General features: G+C 41.0%; 1 protein-coding gene across 2 annotated transcripts in view; it reads left to right on the top strand.

Moving 5' to 3' along the window:
• Nucleotides 1–15,953, top strand: part of LOC132689408 (S-adenosyl-L-methionine-dependent tRNA 4-demethylwyosine synthase TYW1) — a 212,766-nt gene that overhangs the window by 113,835 nt on the left and 82,978 nt on the right. For both annotated transcript variants that reach the window (XM_078440106.1, XM_078440107.1), the window contains exon 13: nucleotides 15,402–15,537. In XM_078440106.1, coding sequence (XP_078296232.1) covers nucleotides 15,402–15,537 — 136 coding nt within the window. The remainder of the gene's footprint in view (nucleotides 1–15,401; nucleotides 15,538–15,953) is intronic.

Here is a 15,953-nt window from a genome sequence, read left to right as displayed (position 1 = left end):
ACAAACATACAGTGTATTCACTGTGCTCTTGGCTTTGAGAGTAGATTCCCATGATTGATTTCTTACATACAACACCCAGTGCTCATTCCAGCAAGTGCCCTCCTCAGTGCCTATCACCCATTTTTCCCTCTCCCTCGTCCCCCCATCAACCCTCAGTTTCTCTGTATTTAAGAGTCTCTTGTGGTTTGCCTCCCTCTGTGTTTGAAACTGTTTTTTTCTCCTTCCCTTCCCCCATGGTGAGAAGTAAGATTTTAAGATTTAGGAAAGAGAAACTCTGTGAGGGTGCATGGGTGGCTCAGTCTCTCTCTCCCCCTCCTGTGCTGGCACTCTTTCTCTCTCTCTCAAAAAAATAAATAAGCATTAAAATTTTTTTTAAGAAACTCTGTGAGAACTATCAGACTCCATTAGATGAATTGGTATACCAGAGGGAGAAGAGGGGGAGAAGGGAGCAGAGAGTGTATTTAAAGAAATTAATGCTGAGAACTTCCCAAACCTGGGGAAGGAACTGGACATATAAGTCCATGAAGCTAATATAACACTTGTCTCAGTATGAAAAGACCTTCAAGACATATTGTATTGAAACTGTCAAAAGTCAATGATAAAGAATTTTAAAGGTAGCTGGGGGAAAAAAAGACAGTAACTTAAAAAGGAACCTGCATTAGACTATCAGCAGATTTCTCAGCAGAAACTCTATAGCCTCAGAGAGAGGAATAACTTTTCAGAATATTGAAAGATAAAAACTGCCAGCCAAGAATACCTGGCAAGGTATCATTCAAACATGAAAGAAAGATAAAAGCTTTCCCAGACAAACCAAAACTGAGGGGAGTTCACCACCACTAGACCTTACAAGATAAGTTGCAGGGAGCTCTCCAAGCTGAAATGAGAAGATGAAAGTACACACAAAACTCTGATTAAGGTGGTAAATAGACAATCAGAATTAGAAAACTATAACTGACTTTTAGAATAGCATATTATACTCTTAATTGTAGTGTAAAGGTTAAAGGAAAAACATTAAAAATAGTTATAGCTACTACAACTTGGTAACAAAATCACAGCATGAAAAGATGATTTGTGACATCAAAAATACTGAATAATATGGGGCACCTGGTTGGCTCAGGTCCGACTCTTGATCTCAGCTCAGGTCTTGATCTCAGGGTTGTGAGTTCAAGCCCCATATTGTGCCCTGTGCTGGCCATGGAGCCTACTTAAAAAAAAAAAAAAAAAAAAAAAAAAGGAAATAAAAGGATGGAATCTTTATAGGCAAGTCAAGATTAATTGCTATCAGTAGAAAATGAGTATTTTGTCTATGAGATGTGTTTTGTAACCCTCGTGGTAACCACTAAGCAAAAATGTAGAGCATAGACATGAAACATAAAGAAAAGGAAGACAGAGCAAATCATCATGGAAGACCACCAGCTTATAAAGGTAGGAACAGAAGGAAAAAGAAACAATGGGAAGGCAAGAGATAAGACGACACTAGTAAATCCTTACATGTCAATAAGTCACCCAAAATGTAAACGGACTGAAACCACCAATCACAAGGCTCAGAGGGGCTGAATGGATTTAAAAGACCACAAGACTCAACTATGTGCTGCCTACAGGAGATTTATTTCATCTCTAAAGACTCACACAGACTCAAAGTGAAAGGGTGAAAGATGATATTCCAAGATGGAAACCAAAGGAGGTGGAGCAGTACTGATATCAGACAAAATAGACTTCAAGCCAAAAAAGGTAATAAGAGACAGGAAGGTCATTATATAACGATAAATAAATCATTAGTACATCAAGAAGATAGAACACTTGCAAATATATACAGTCCTAATATCCAAGCACTGAAATAGATTAAGCAAATACTAAGAGATCTTGAGGCATAAATAGATAATTCAGTAACAGTATGGGACCTAAATACCCCACTGTCATCAATGGATAGATCATTGAGAAAGGAAGTCAAGAAGGAAACTTGGAATTGAACCACACTTTAGAGCAAATGGACTTAACAGACATACACAGAACATTCCAAGATAAATAAAGAAGTCAGTCAACTTAGTAACAAAACAATCTGATTAGAAAATGGGCAGAAGAACTAAATAGGCAGTTTTGCAAAGAGGACATCAAAGTGGCCAACAGGTGCATGAAAAGATGCTCAACATCACTAATCAGGGAGATGCAAATCAAAACCACAATGAGATCCCACCTAATACTTGTTAAAATGGCTACCATGAAGAAAACGAGGGACAACAGATGCTGGTGAGGATGTGGTAAAAAGGGAATTTATACATTATTGGTGGGAAAGTAAATGTGTCCAACCACCAAGAAAAGAATATGGAGGTTTGTCAAAAAATTAAAAATAGGTCTGCCATATGATCCAGCAATTCCACTTCTGGATATATACCCAAAGAAAATGAAAACAGGATTTTGACGAGATATGTACTCCCATGTTTATTGTAGCATTATTCACAATAGCCAAGATATGGAGACGACCCAAATGCCCATACACAGATGAATGGATGAAAAAAAGTGTGGTACAATACACAGTGAAATCTACTCATCCACGAGAAAGCAGGTTATGTTGCCATTTGCAGCAAGTTGGATGGATTTCAAACACATTATGCTATGCAAGTCCGACAAAGACAAGGACTTATATGTGGCATCTAAAAAAGTTAAATCTGTTAAAAAAATAAAGTAAAATGGTGGTGACTAGGGAACAAGGTGGGGTGTAAGATTGTGGTGTTTAAGGGTACAGACTTGTAACAAGTAGTCAATAAGCCATAGAGACCTAATGCACAGTATAATGAATATACATAATAATTACTATAATTATGTAACATAACAGCATATTGGCAATCTTATTACAATATATAAATGTAACATGCGGTATACCTCAAACTTACACAGGATCACATGTCCGATTTAGTAAATAAAAAAGACACTATTGTTTGTGAAAAAAATGATCATACACACAGGCATGCGCAAAGTTTAAAAGTTAACATCATAGGAAATCAGAGAGTTGGTTAAAATTATTGGCCACCGGGCAGTAATATGAAAAGCAACAAAGTTGTTACAACAATAGCTAAAATGTTACTTTTTGAAGTTGTATAAAAAGGTAGAGTTAAAAGGGAAATGTTTTTAAAATGTCAGTGTATCAATTTTGCATGGGGTTACCATTCTTTTTTAAACAACTTTTGTTAGGTTTAAAACCCTTGGGTTTTCAGAGGGCTCATGAGGGAGAAGTTGGGATAGAGAGGTGTTAACGATATACACACACACATAGCATATACAAAAAGGGAGTCTGTCCCTAATTTAAGGCATGTTATACATGTGTAAAAAGAATTAAATCTGCCAGAAGTAGGATGTAGGTGATTCCCTGCAAAATAATAACCAAGGAAGATAATTCATTGTTTTTTCAGGCACAGTATTCTTTGTGAATGCCATTATGGACCGAGGAGAATTACAGAGAAGTAAATAAGCTGTGTACTCAAAAGCGTCCAGCAAAATGCCTGACACATAGTGAACGTTCAGGAAGTGTTACTGGGTCTCTCTTCCCCACTCTGGCTGGTGAGCCTCCTCTTGTCAGCAGGAGGATCATGATACGACACGACGCTGGTACGGTCTTGACTGCCATCAGTGAACAAATGGGTACAAAGGCATTGGTTACCCAGTCCTCTAGAATGGGCACTGGTAAATTGGGAGGGAGGCAGAGAGGAAGCGGTGAAGTGGCCGGGGTGGGGGAATGGGAAATTAGCAAATTTCTCTGATGTTGAACACAAGAGGTGTTTTTTTTTTTTTTTTAATGTTTATTTATTTTTGAGAGACAAGAGTGTGAGCAGGGAAGGGGCAGAGAGAGGGAGACACAGAATCCAAAGCAGGCTCCAGGCTCTGAGCTGTCAGCACAGAGCCTGATGCAGGGCTCGAACTCACGAGCTGTGAGAGCATGACCTGAGCCGAAGTCGGATGCTTAACCGACTGAGCCACCCAGGTGCCCCTGAACACAAGAGTTTAGTAACTGGACGGGTACACCCCATGCAGAATACTCAAGAAAGAAAGAGTTCTTGGAAAAGGGAAGTTCCTGTGTTGGATTTCTAAAGCATTCTTTAAGCTCCTATATTAAGGGTGCCATGGTTCAAGGGAGTGTGTCCTTTCTTGAGTTATGTCCTTACCTGGGCAAAGGAGAGAATGTATGGGAAGCAACCATTTTAGGTTTGGACTTCCAAGAGTTGGCATATTTGGTTATTTATTGAAATATCTACCTAGACAGAGGAAAAAACCCAAAGCCGAGATACACTGATTATTAATGCGTGAATCGAGAAGAATTTCTGATAATTGTTAGCCTAATAGAGATGGATTAACGAGCTTAATGTTTAGGTGTACTTTCTCTAAAACAGAGCAATCCTACTGGTGTGGGAGTAATATGTTAGGGGTCCTAAATATAAGGTGACTTTCCTACCCCTCATTTCTCCAAAGAAAGATGTGAATAGTTCGGAAACAATTTAAAAGAAGAACACTGAGATTTGACATACCAAATAGTACAATGTGTTATAAAACGACAAGTTTCAATTACTCTGGACTGTAGAGTAGTGAAACAATAGTCCTGAGATGCTCCTACTTTTAAACTAGTACTTTCCTGACTTGAGGCCTCTTTGAATTGAGCCAAGTGCTCTCTCACTTTTACCCCTGTGGCCCAAGAGAAAATGGAAAGAGAAATGCTTCTCCAAGTACAGATGATATTTGGAGGAATCCAAATACCAGTTTCTCTGGTGTCTTAGTGTCTTTCAGAAAAACAAGGCAGTAGATTTATGAACAGAGCATAGAGGTCTTGAATTTTGGAAGTCCTCCCTAATGTTTATAGTGCTAATTCTGTATAGACGTTCAGCTCCTTCAGGGGTACCTGAGTGGCTCAGTCGGTTAAGTGTCTAACTTTGGCTGAGGTCATAATCTGATGGTTTGTGAGTTCAAGCCTGGTATTGGGCTCTGTGACAGCTCAGAGCCTGGAGCCCTCTTTGGATTCTGTGTTTCCCTCTTTCTGCCCCTCCCCACTCACTCTCTGTTTCTCTCACTCTCCCCTCCAAAAATAAAGAAACATTAAAAAAAAAAAAGTTCAGCTCCTTTAGTTGAGCTTTCAAGTGGACATCTTGCGACCATTTTAGCATCGAGCATGCACTAGGAAGTGATGAAGCTGTCTGAGTGACCGGGGGGTTTATTAAGTTGTTTTTTTTTTAATTAAAAAAATTTTTTTTCTAGATTACTGTAGTATCGCCCATACTCAGAGACCTTCTAAGGAGATTCTTGGCTTTGTCAGTTGGCCTTCCCTTGACTCACATGCAAGTGTTACTTTCAGGCTACTTGCCTTTCCAGGATACTCAACTTCTCCTTAAGAGAATTTCAGTTTCCCCTCCAACTCCAAAGTATGTGGCTCTTTGCTGACAGTTCTTCCACTGAGGGGAGTTTTTACAGTGAGTGGTCCTCAAGAATTATGGACGATAGAAGCGAACACCTTAGGCAAATGAGAAAGCTGTTAGACTCTGTGCAGCTTTATGATTTTGTCAACACAAGGGCTAATAAAAGTGACGAAAATATGTAAGACACATAGTATTAATAATAGGACCGGTAGTGATTGGACTATAAAAACCCTTTCTCTTGAGGAAAAGCCCTCTTCATTTCACCAAAACAAGTGGTTTTATAGTGGTATTTAAAAATTTTTTTTTTCAACATTTATTTATTTTTGAGACAGAGAGAGACAGAGCATGAACAGGGGAGGGGCAGAGAGAGAGGGAGACACAGAATCTGAAACAGGCTGCGGGCTCTGAGCGGTCAGCACAGAGCCCGACACGGGGCTCGAACTCACGGGCCGTGAGATCATGACCTGAGCCGAAGTCGGATGCTTAACCGACCGAGCACCCAGGCGCCCCATATAGTGGTGTTTTTAATAGGCATATAACCGATATATCATAGTCTCTTATCAGTTATCTTTTCTTACAATCACTCATCTTAAAACTGAGTCCCTCAAACTGACAGTCAATTTATTTAGCTCATAATTCTGGGTCAGCTGGGAGGGCTTTTGATCTCATCTGGCTTTGCTGGCCTCAGTGCTGTTCACGTGTCAGTTGGCAGATCTGCTGGGCTGGCCGGTTCATGATGGCCATGGCTGGGACAACTGGGGCTTCTACTCATGTAGCTTATTTTCCAGCAAGTTAGTCTCAACTTCATCACGTGGTGGCAGGGCCTCAAAGAGCAGCAGGAGAGGGCAGGCTTCAGTGCACAAGCATCTTTTCAGCCCCTGCTTGTGTCACACTTGCTCACTTCCGTTGGCCAGAGCAAGTCACAGCTGAGCTTAGAGGCAGCGAGAGGGCACTCACAGCTGCAGGGCAAGGGGACGTGGATGTAGGGAGAGGAGGAATTTGCCCGTGTCTGCAGTCCACTCCATGGCACAACGGGCTGTAGTTGTCAAGGAGGATAAACTTGAGCCACCGGGACCCTGTATTTCTTAGGCACTCAGTTGAAAAAGAATATATAGTTATGTGGGATGGTTAGAGTGTCATTACCACCAGAGATTTCAGGTTGGCAGTTTACCAGAAGTAGGTTTTATTTGTCCTGCACCATGTTCAAAAGCTTTTTTGTTTGTTTGTTTTCTGAGCCAACATTTAACATCCAGAGATGTTGTATAAAATCTGAATTTCTGACTTTTGGGAAAGACAGTGTGGCAAAAATTGTCAAAGGCCGAGTAAAAAGTGCCGTTGTTACCACACTATGACACTTCACTCTTACCTGGTTTTATTACTTGCTGCACTTCTGACACCAGCTGTGTGGATTTTTTCCACATGAAGCGATTCTCCAGTTCTCTGCGGACACCAACTGGGTGTCCTACAATTCAGTTATGACACCATCTGGAGTTAATGCAGACCACACAGGTTCAAGACTCAGTCTCACAAGACTGCCCCACTTCAGACACCAGCCGCAGTCCCAGATTGTACCCGTACTTCTGACCAGCCAGCTATAGATTGGGGCTTCCCGTGACTCGCTCTTCCGGTTCAGTAATTTGCTAGAACGGCTCACAGAAATCAGGGAAAACCGTTTACTTATGATTATTGGCTTATTATAAAGGATACGACTCAGGAATAGCCAAATGGGAGAGGTGCATGGGACAAGGCCTGGGGGAAGGGTCGCTACACTTCCACACCATCTCCCGGAACACTACCCTCCCAGGGCCTCCGTGTGTTCACCAGCCTGGAAGCTTTCTGAACCCCATCATTTTGGGGGTTTTACGGAGGTTCCATCACATAGGCATGATTGATTCAATCATAGCCAGTTGGCGATTAGCTCAACCTCTAGCCTGTCTCCCCTCCCTAGAGGCTCGGGGTGGGGTGGGGCTGCAAGTTCCAACCCTGTAATCACGTGGTTGATTCTTCTGGCAACCAGTCCCTATCCTGAAGCTGTCTAGGGACCCATCAGGAGTCACCTCATTAGTAAAGTAATTCTTTGTGGTTGTAGAGGTCTATTACGGATAATGAAAGATGCTTCCCTCACCTCTGTAGCTCAGGAAATTCCCAGGGTTCTAGGAGCTTCATGCCAGGACCCAGGGACAAAGATCAAATATATATATCTTATTATACAGCATCGCACCGTGTAATGTTTATCTTTATGATGAAGCCTGTGGTTTTCAGCCTGTGTAACCGTTGTCCATTTTGTCATCTCCTCCACCATAAGGCTAAGTATCACCTGCCACTTGTCAGAGGGGTTGCACCATGCATTCTCTTATAGCAGAGAAATTTGTCACCATTTCTAGCAAATGTGGAACAACAAAGGGTAGACTCTGTGTTTCACATGCAGTCTGTGTTTTGGTGTCCAAAGAACTTTTTCCTTTAAAAGTGGCTTGCTTGATTCACACTATCCTCCGCCCCTACAGACACGGGAATTTAGGACCCTTATTCTAATTCTGTACAGTCTGTGCTTGCATTCAACCCTGCAATCAGAAAGGTCCGTCACACCATTCGTCTACCAGAGCACACCATGTCATTCCTTCTTATAAATTGCTCTGCGCTGTGATGCCAATGACCTACAGAAAGACACCTTGTTAAAGGCAGACCTCTGAAGGTCATCGTGCTGTAAGGTGATGAAGTTGTTGAGAGTGATGTTCTAAACGCCGAACAGTCTCTTCTCTCTGAGGACTCGCAGAAACTAACTGGTTTGTTCTTCTTTTGTGTTCATTTGAAACTTATGACTGTGTCCCCGTCTTTATAAATGTGTTGGGGTGAGAGGCCCTTTGTAGACTTTGTGTAGCTCTTTGTAGACCGGCACATTCTTAGCTTCGTCCTGAGTCCCCCCCGCTTTACTTTTATTTTATCATTATTTTCTTATCTGTTTGTTTTATGTTGTTTTTAAATTTACATTTAAAATCTTATTTTTTTCTTTTTTGGTAAAATATTGTTGATGCAGAGCTTTCTGTGTGTTAGTTGCTGATCATAAGACTGTAGAACTATGTTCCATATTTAACTCTGGCACAGTTAACACTTTGCTTCTCAGACCTCCTCACCACCACCAAATTTGTGCTAATGTCCATTTACCTTTGAGCACCTTCTTCTAAAACCAGGTGTGAACTTCATTCTGTGTTGCTTCTTCCAGTGGTGTTTCTGTTACTTTGTTTGCTGTGTTTTTTTCCTTTGGTTTGTTTTTTTGTTTGTTTGTTTGTTTTTGAGAGAGAGAGGCAGCAAGCGGCGGAAGGGCAAAAGGAGAGAGAGAATCCTAAGCAGGCTCCATGCTAACCATGTGGTTGCAGGATCACTGCAGGGCTTGATCACATGATCCCGGGATCATGACCTGAGCCAAAATCAAGTCAGACACTCAACTAACTTCCTTAGTTTTTGCTAAGACATTCACCATACATATGTTAGAGAACCGTTATTGTATTGCTCTTCATATATTAGATGCTTATTGAATATTTAAAGAAATGTATGAGTTTTAATAAAGTTTTCTTGTATTTGTTAGCTCTAAGTGGTTACAGGAAACCACTTACAATGAAACAAGAATTATAAATACCACCTGATCCTTTCAGTAGAAGCTTTTTTCCCTCCTCCAGCCCATTTTGTTTGTAGCAAACATGTTAAATTTAAAATACAGTCTTCTCTCGTGTCTGTGCATTGATAGAACACTTTTGAGAAATATGCATGTCTAGATAAGCTAAAAAAAAAAGAGAAAGAGAGAGAAGAAGTACGGTGAGGTGGTAAGAGCTGGGCTCTGGTCTAAAAGAAGCTTTGAATCTTGACTGGGGCTCTTGCTGTCTTAGTGACACTGGGAAGATGACTGCTTGGGGGCCTAGTTTCCTAACCTGTGAGCCGATTTGGTATTAATGTGGCATCGTGAGTATATGAGATAATGCATGGGAGCACTTAGAAGTTTCACTTTTGGAAAGGTAGGCGAAATAATAATCAAAGTACACTTCAAGACAAGAACCGTTACTTGAGATAAGATGGACATTTCTTAATAAAATATTAAACCCACCAGGAATATAAAACAGTTTAACAACTTAAAACTTGCAAACACTCAATAATGTAATCTCAAAATTGAAAGAACTATAAGGAAAAATGGTAGGTTTTTCACACATGTCTCTCAAACTGATAAAACAAGCGAATTAAAATCAATAGCAGCAGTGAAGGTTCAAACAACTAAATCAACACATTTAGCCTGTATTACAGAAAGAGAGCATTGGAACAAGAAAACTTTGGAATATAATTTCTTTTCAAGAGCAAGTTCTGCAACTTGCTTTGCAGAACAATTACCAAATGGCCATATGCTGGGCATTATAGCAAGTTTCGACAAAGTATTGAAATCATACAGAGCATGGGATCTGAACATACTGGAGTTAAACTATAAATCAATACAGAAAGATTACTAGAGTATTCCAGTATGTTTGTAATGCAAGCAGTGCGCTTCTCATTCACGTATGGGTTAAAGAAGAAATCACAGTGGACATAGAAAATGTGATGAATAATGGTAGAAATAAAAACAAAATGTACGTGATGAATGTCAGCAGGAATAACAGTACAGACCTTCAAAACCTGCTTCTCTATAAAAACAGCGAGAACACTGGCAAAAATTGTCAGTCTTAACCAAAGGTCCACAACAATCTGAGGAGCATTTATTCTAGAAAAATGGCTGGATCTCAATAAGAACAGTAAGCTTTGTGATATGTCGATATGTCCTATTTTATGTCCTGAGTTTCCTGATGTCTTAATATGTTCTATTCCATTCTAACTTCCCAGCTCTGCAGTAGCCGTAAAAGCTAATAGCTTATAGTCCTAGTAAAAACCAGCAGCCTGGCAGCCAGGGGAGGAGGCCAAACAGAGTTGGAACTCCTTCAAAGTCCCATTTCCAGAGAATTGTCATCATGTGGGTTGTGTGGCAGTTCCCTGGAACCCCTCAGGCACAGGGGTTGTCTTTATTTGAGGTGACTCATATTTTGTCTAGTGAAAAAGCCTTTCTCTGGGGTGTTTCTCATCAACAGTCATCGGCAGCTGTTTAACTTCACGGCTGCCTGAAGCAGCAGTAACGGTTGGGGCAAACGAGAAACTGACCAAAGAACTTAAAGGGGAAAGCTGGGCAGTGAGATGTTCAGAGGAAACTTTGAAAAGCCCCATCTGTTCCTGGGAAGCCGGAAGCGCACACACGCGGGCAGGGCTGTGGGCTTGCCAGGGAAGATTTGACAAGGCTCTGTGTTCTCGCCTCTTCCCCAGTGTTGACGTCTTGAACAAGCAGACAGTGAAGACTAAGGCAGAGCTGTCAACTGCCTGCCTGGGCATTGAAGGCATGCCCCAATACACACACACACACACACACACACACACACACACACAACCCTTAGCAAAGTCTGGGAGCCTTACTAGTTGAAGGCATTTAAGTTATCTCTGGCCAGTCATTAGCAGCCCACTAAGCTAACCCAACAGGCTAAACACAAGAAAGAATACAGAATTTACCAAAGTAGTTCAGTAACAACAAAAGCAGCAATAAACAAACAAAGCGACAGTGCTTGGTTTGGGAGGTATCCGATACACAGAGTTGCCACATAATATTATTTAAAACGTTAAATGTTTATTTTAAAAAGTCACGAAACGGACAAATGAGAGTATGGCCCATACACAGAGAAGAAAACAACTAATGGAAACGGTCTTTTTTAGATTCCACACGTAAGTGAGTTCACACAGTATTTGTCTTTCTGTGTTTGGCTTATCTCACTTAGCATAATGTCCTCCAGGTTCATCCGTGTTGTAAATGACAGCATTTCCTTTTTTCTCATGGCCTGAATAATATGGCCTGTGTCTGTCTATATTTTTTCTTTATCCATGTGTCCACATTTTCTTTATCCATTCATCTGTTGATAGAAATGTTGTTTCCATGTCTTGGCTATTCTAACGCTGCAGTAAACATGGGGGTGCAGGTATCTTTGCAAGATACTGATTTCATTTCCTTTGGATAAATGCCCAGAAGTGGGATTGCCACATCATACAGTTCTATTTTTAATTAATTGTTAATTACATATTTATATATAACCATTGTTAATTGTATAATTAATTAATATTACTTATTATTCCCCTTTATTTGGGTCTTCAATTTCTTTGATCACCTTTGAGAAGTTCTTAGACGAATATAACAACACGCTTTCTAAGGCTCCGTTCCTGGAGAGTGATTCCGTTTCAGGAGAGGCCCAAGAACCTGAGTTTGCAGGTCCTTCTGATGCATGTAGTCCTGACCACAGTTGGAGACATTCTTCTGTGAGACTTGAAATACTGCTCTTGGCTTTCTGTGACAAGAGGCCTGGCCAGCGCTGCCTGTGAAAGGCCGTTCGGATGGAGACATTGTGGTGCAGGGCTAGGTGAACACGCTCCGAATCTCTCGGCTCGAATCTCATCGTTGACACTTGTGGATTCTTGAACAAGCTACTTAGCTGCTTAACCCTTTGAGTCGCAGTTTCATCATCTTTAAAATGGGCAAAACTGGCAACCACCTTGTTAGTTTACCATGAGTGTTCAATGAACTGGATGAGAAGGGTAAGGCACTTAGCACAGTGCACCCAGCACATGATGAATACTCAGTAGATGGTACTTTTCTCCTTCCTCTTTATCCTCCTGCTCTTTAACGCCTAAATTATTTGACCAGGACTAAGAGCCCCAGATTATCTTAGAGATTCTGGTTTTAATAGTATTGGATCTTTGGGCCGTTTTGGTTGGTTATTTGTTTGTTTGTTTGTTTGTTTGTTTGTTTATTTTTGTCCAATAGGAGCATCAAACTTCTTCTCTAAGCCACTTGATTTCTTGCAAACATAAATCTCTCTTCCTTTTTTCCTTTCTGTACAGATTAGGAGGCCTGAGGCCTTTCCATACAGAAAGGAAAAAAGGAAGCATTTTTACGTTCAGTTGTCAGTGCATTTCTATATATGATCATTTTTAAACATGTTTATTTATTTATTTTGAGAGAGAGAGCGCGCGCTTGCACGAGTGGGGGAGCGGCAAAGAGAGAGGGAGAGGGAGAGAGCACAAGCAGGCTCTGTGCTGTCAGCTTCGAGCCTGATGCAGGGCTTGATCTCACAAACCATGAAATCATGACCTGAGCTGAGATCAAGAGCTGCAACACTTAACCGACTGAGCTACCCAGACACCCCTATATATTTGATCATTCTTAACGTAGAGATATAAAATGAGCAGGATGAGGGGCGCCTGGGTGGCTCAATCAATGAAGCATCTGAATTCGGCCCAGGTCATGGTCTCATGGTTAGTGAACTCGAGCTCCGCGTCAGGCTCTGTGCTGACACCTTGCACCTAGGAGTCTGGAGCCTGCTTCAGATTCTGTGCCTCCCTCTCTCTCTGCCCCTTTCCCACTCACACTCTGTTTCTCTCTGCCTCTCATAAATAAATAAACATTAAAATTTTTTTTAAAAAATGAGCAGGATGGGGGCGCCTGGGTGGCTCAGTCGGTTGAGCGTCCGACTTCGGCTCAGGTCACGGTCTTGCGGTCCGTGAGTTCGAGCCCCGCGTCGGGCTCTGGGCTGATGGCTCAGAGCCTGGAGCCTGCTTCCGATTCTCCCTCTCTCTCTGCCCCTCCCCCGTTCATGCTTTGTCTCTCTCTGTCTCAAAAATAAATGTTAAAAAAAAAAAAAATGAGCAGGATGAAGGATCACCACAATAATCATATGAAGGTGCATTGGGCATTTTCAGTGGGGTTTAGGCTTTCAGTTGTATTTCCCTTTTATTATATGGTTGTTTTTAATTGTTTTCAGTAGCAATGTTAGATTCTCAAACACAAATTATTATCACGATTTTAAAGTTATAACATTCTCTTGCTTTTGGGGGAACTAAAATGATAGCTATCATTGTATAGAATGGAGACAGGTAGATGACCATGCTGAGAACCACATTGCTTGCCCTGGGGAATAGAGGCCAGTACCAGGCACATATAGGATCCCTGAGGCTCAGAAAATTTCTCCAAGTACTTTTAATATTTTGAGTCCCTTAGGAATAAGTTCTGTAATTCCTAGGAATTTTTCCTCTTTTCCATTCTTTGCCTGCTCCTTGGTAAGAGCAAGCAATAAACTTCCTTGATTATAGCATCTCAGATATTTAGTATTGACTAAAATTTCTTATTGGTACTGTCAGTGTTCAGGGCTTCCCATTTTGCAACTGATGGAGGTTTGTAAAATAACTAGGGCCTTTGGAATTTACTGTTCATAATCTTAAGTAGTTTTGGAGGCATAGTGAAAAGGTCAGGTCAGTTCCCATTTTTGCATTAGGCAGCTTTATGACAAAGTCCTGTAAGTATCAGATAATGATAGCCAACAGTATCCATTAAGACAACCTCTTTTATTTTTATTTTTTGTAAAACATGAGTCCATTTAAGGTAGCATGCCCTGTCTGTTATTAAAGAGGCTCCCAGGAAAAGGAATGAGGAGACAGAAGTATGCTCCTGTTTTTCATTTTCAGTAATTGATGTCCTTTGCTCAGTAGTGACACAGTATTGAACTTTTAAGGATTCCCTTTGTAGCCAGCATTGGAGAGGGATTAAAGCAATGAGTCTGCCAATATGTAATCACTTCTTTCTTAACTTTGGTCAGACCTTCTCTACTTTTAATAACTTCGGGTTCAGACCCCTGTGATTTTTCCATATGTCACTAAGCCAGATCATGGTAAGCGTTTGTGTGGCCTGCATGCCCTCAGAAGCTTTGTTAGCTGAAGTCAACAATATCAAGTAAAAAGTAGCTTTAAGTATCTGCCTGTAAGGCTGGGTACAAAGAAAGCTATGGTTCCTGCCCTTGAAGGTCTTACACTCAACGACAGATAAGACCGATACTGATAGATACAAAAAGCATATAAACCCCTTTGATGGCGAATTTCATGGCATGTGAATTATATTTCAGTTTTTGAAAGTGCATAGACTTTGAAACAAAAAACGTGTAAATAACATTCCAGGGGTGAATACAAATCCTGGAATAGTTATAGAAAGTTAATAGTGGGAAAATTTGGTCAAAGGATTAGTAAAGGGAAGTTTCTTTCTTGTTGCAAGTTTATTGAAGGGAATGAATTATGAGACCCACTTGAAGGGAGAGGAGAGAGGTTTTGGAAAGAGCACCATCTGGGCTCGATGCATAACTGGCAAATAGGATAGTAGATCAGAACGACTTAATGAAATGAGTCCGTGAATTTGAGAGAAGTGGAGAATGAGTGGTATTCATGGAAACTGATCAAGAAGGCGAAGAAAAAGAATCTGCAACGTACAGTTTTCTTGGGGGTTGTGCTCCTTTGTAAGGGCTTGGTTGTTGTTGTAGCTCTGCATTGCTTAAGGCTCCCTGGCTAGGGAGCTTTGCCCATGCAAGGCTGGACTTTAAACTCACTCTGGCTCTTGGAGGCGTAGGTGAGCTACTGGTGTGGCTTTGTGCCTTTCTAGGAAGGCTTGAGCTTTTTGGGGCTGTTTCTTGTTCCTTAGGAAACTTCCATCAGGGAAGTGACGACGGGAGGTGGCCTGTCGGCACCGACCCCATGTGGCGGCGACATTTCAGCGGTATAATTCTTGAACGGCAGAGTTCATGGGGAAACTTAAGTCTGAGACCCCTTCTAATTGCCCTGGGCTGATGGTACCTGACCTGAAGCTAGAGCTCATTTTGTTTATTTTCCACTAAAAACTGTTTGAAGAGGGACCAGTTTTAAGTAATTGAATGTTTTCAGGTTATTAAGGATGGTGTCCAGTCCATTTTAGAAATAATCAACTGACAGCCTATTGTACCACATCATTCAAATCATTGCTAGACCCCTTGACGTGTTGAATTACCCCATCTATTATCGATTGTAAATTTTACAGCATGACAAGCCTGACATGGGCATAATTTTTTCCCTATTGTTTTTTGTTTTGTTTTTCAAATTATGAAGGAACCTCAAACCAGTCACACAGCTGTATGTCAGTGTGGATGCTAGCACCAAAGATAGCCTGAAGAAAATTGACCGCCCACTCTTCAAGGATTTCTGGCAGAGATTCCTCAACAGCTTAAAAGCCTTGGCAGCAAAGGTAAGAATTATGACATCTTTAAAAGAAGGGGGGGGGGGGGGAGAAGAAGTGGAGAGAGGTGGTTTTTAAAAAAAAAACCTTCAACCTTGTTTTAGACTTCCACCCACTTTGATTATTCAATAAATATTTATTGAGTTCCTCTTAAGTTTGTAGCACTCTGCCTTTTATGTATAATTTGTCCTTCATGTATTTAGGGAGAGAGATACATGCTCCCAAAGTTAATTAATAAAACATGGTAAAGTAGCAGTTCATAGCTACCCTAGAAGAGATACCAGCAAATAGTATATGTTTATTTTTTTTATTTTTTATTATTTTTTTAAATGTTTATTTATTTTTGAGACAGAGAGAGACAGAGCATGAATGGGGGAGGGGCAGAGAGAGAGGGAGACACAGAATCGGAAGCAGGCTCCAGGCTC

This window comes from Panthera onca, chromosome E3 (genome assembly GCF_046562875.1).
Source record: "Panthera onca isolate mPanOnc1 chromosome E3, mPanOnc1 haplotype 2, whole genome shotgun sequence".
NCBI lineage: Eukaryota > Metazoa > Chordata > Mammalia > Carnivora > Felidae > Panthera > Panthera onca.
The sequence above is the reverse complement of the archived record's forward strand: the minus strand, read 5'-3'. Positions and strand labels throughout refer to the sequence as shown.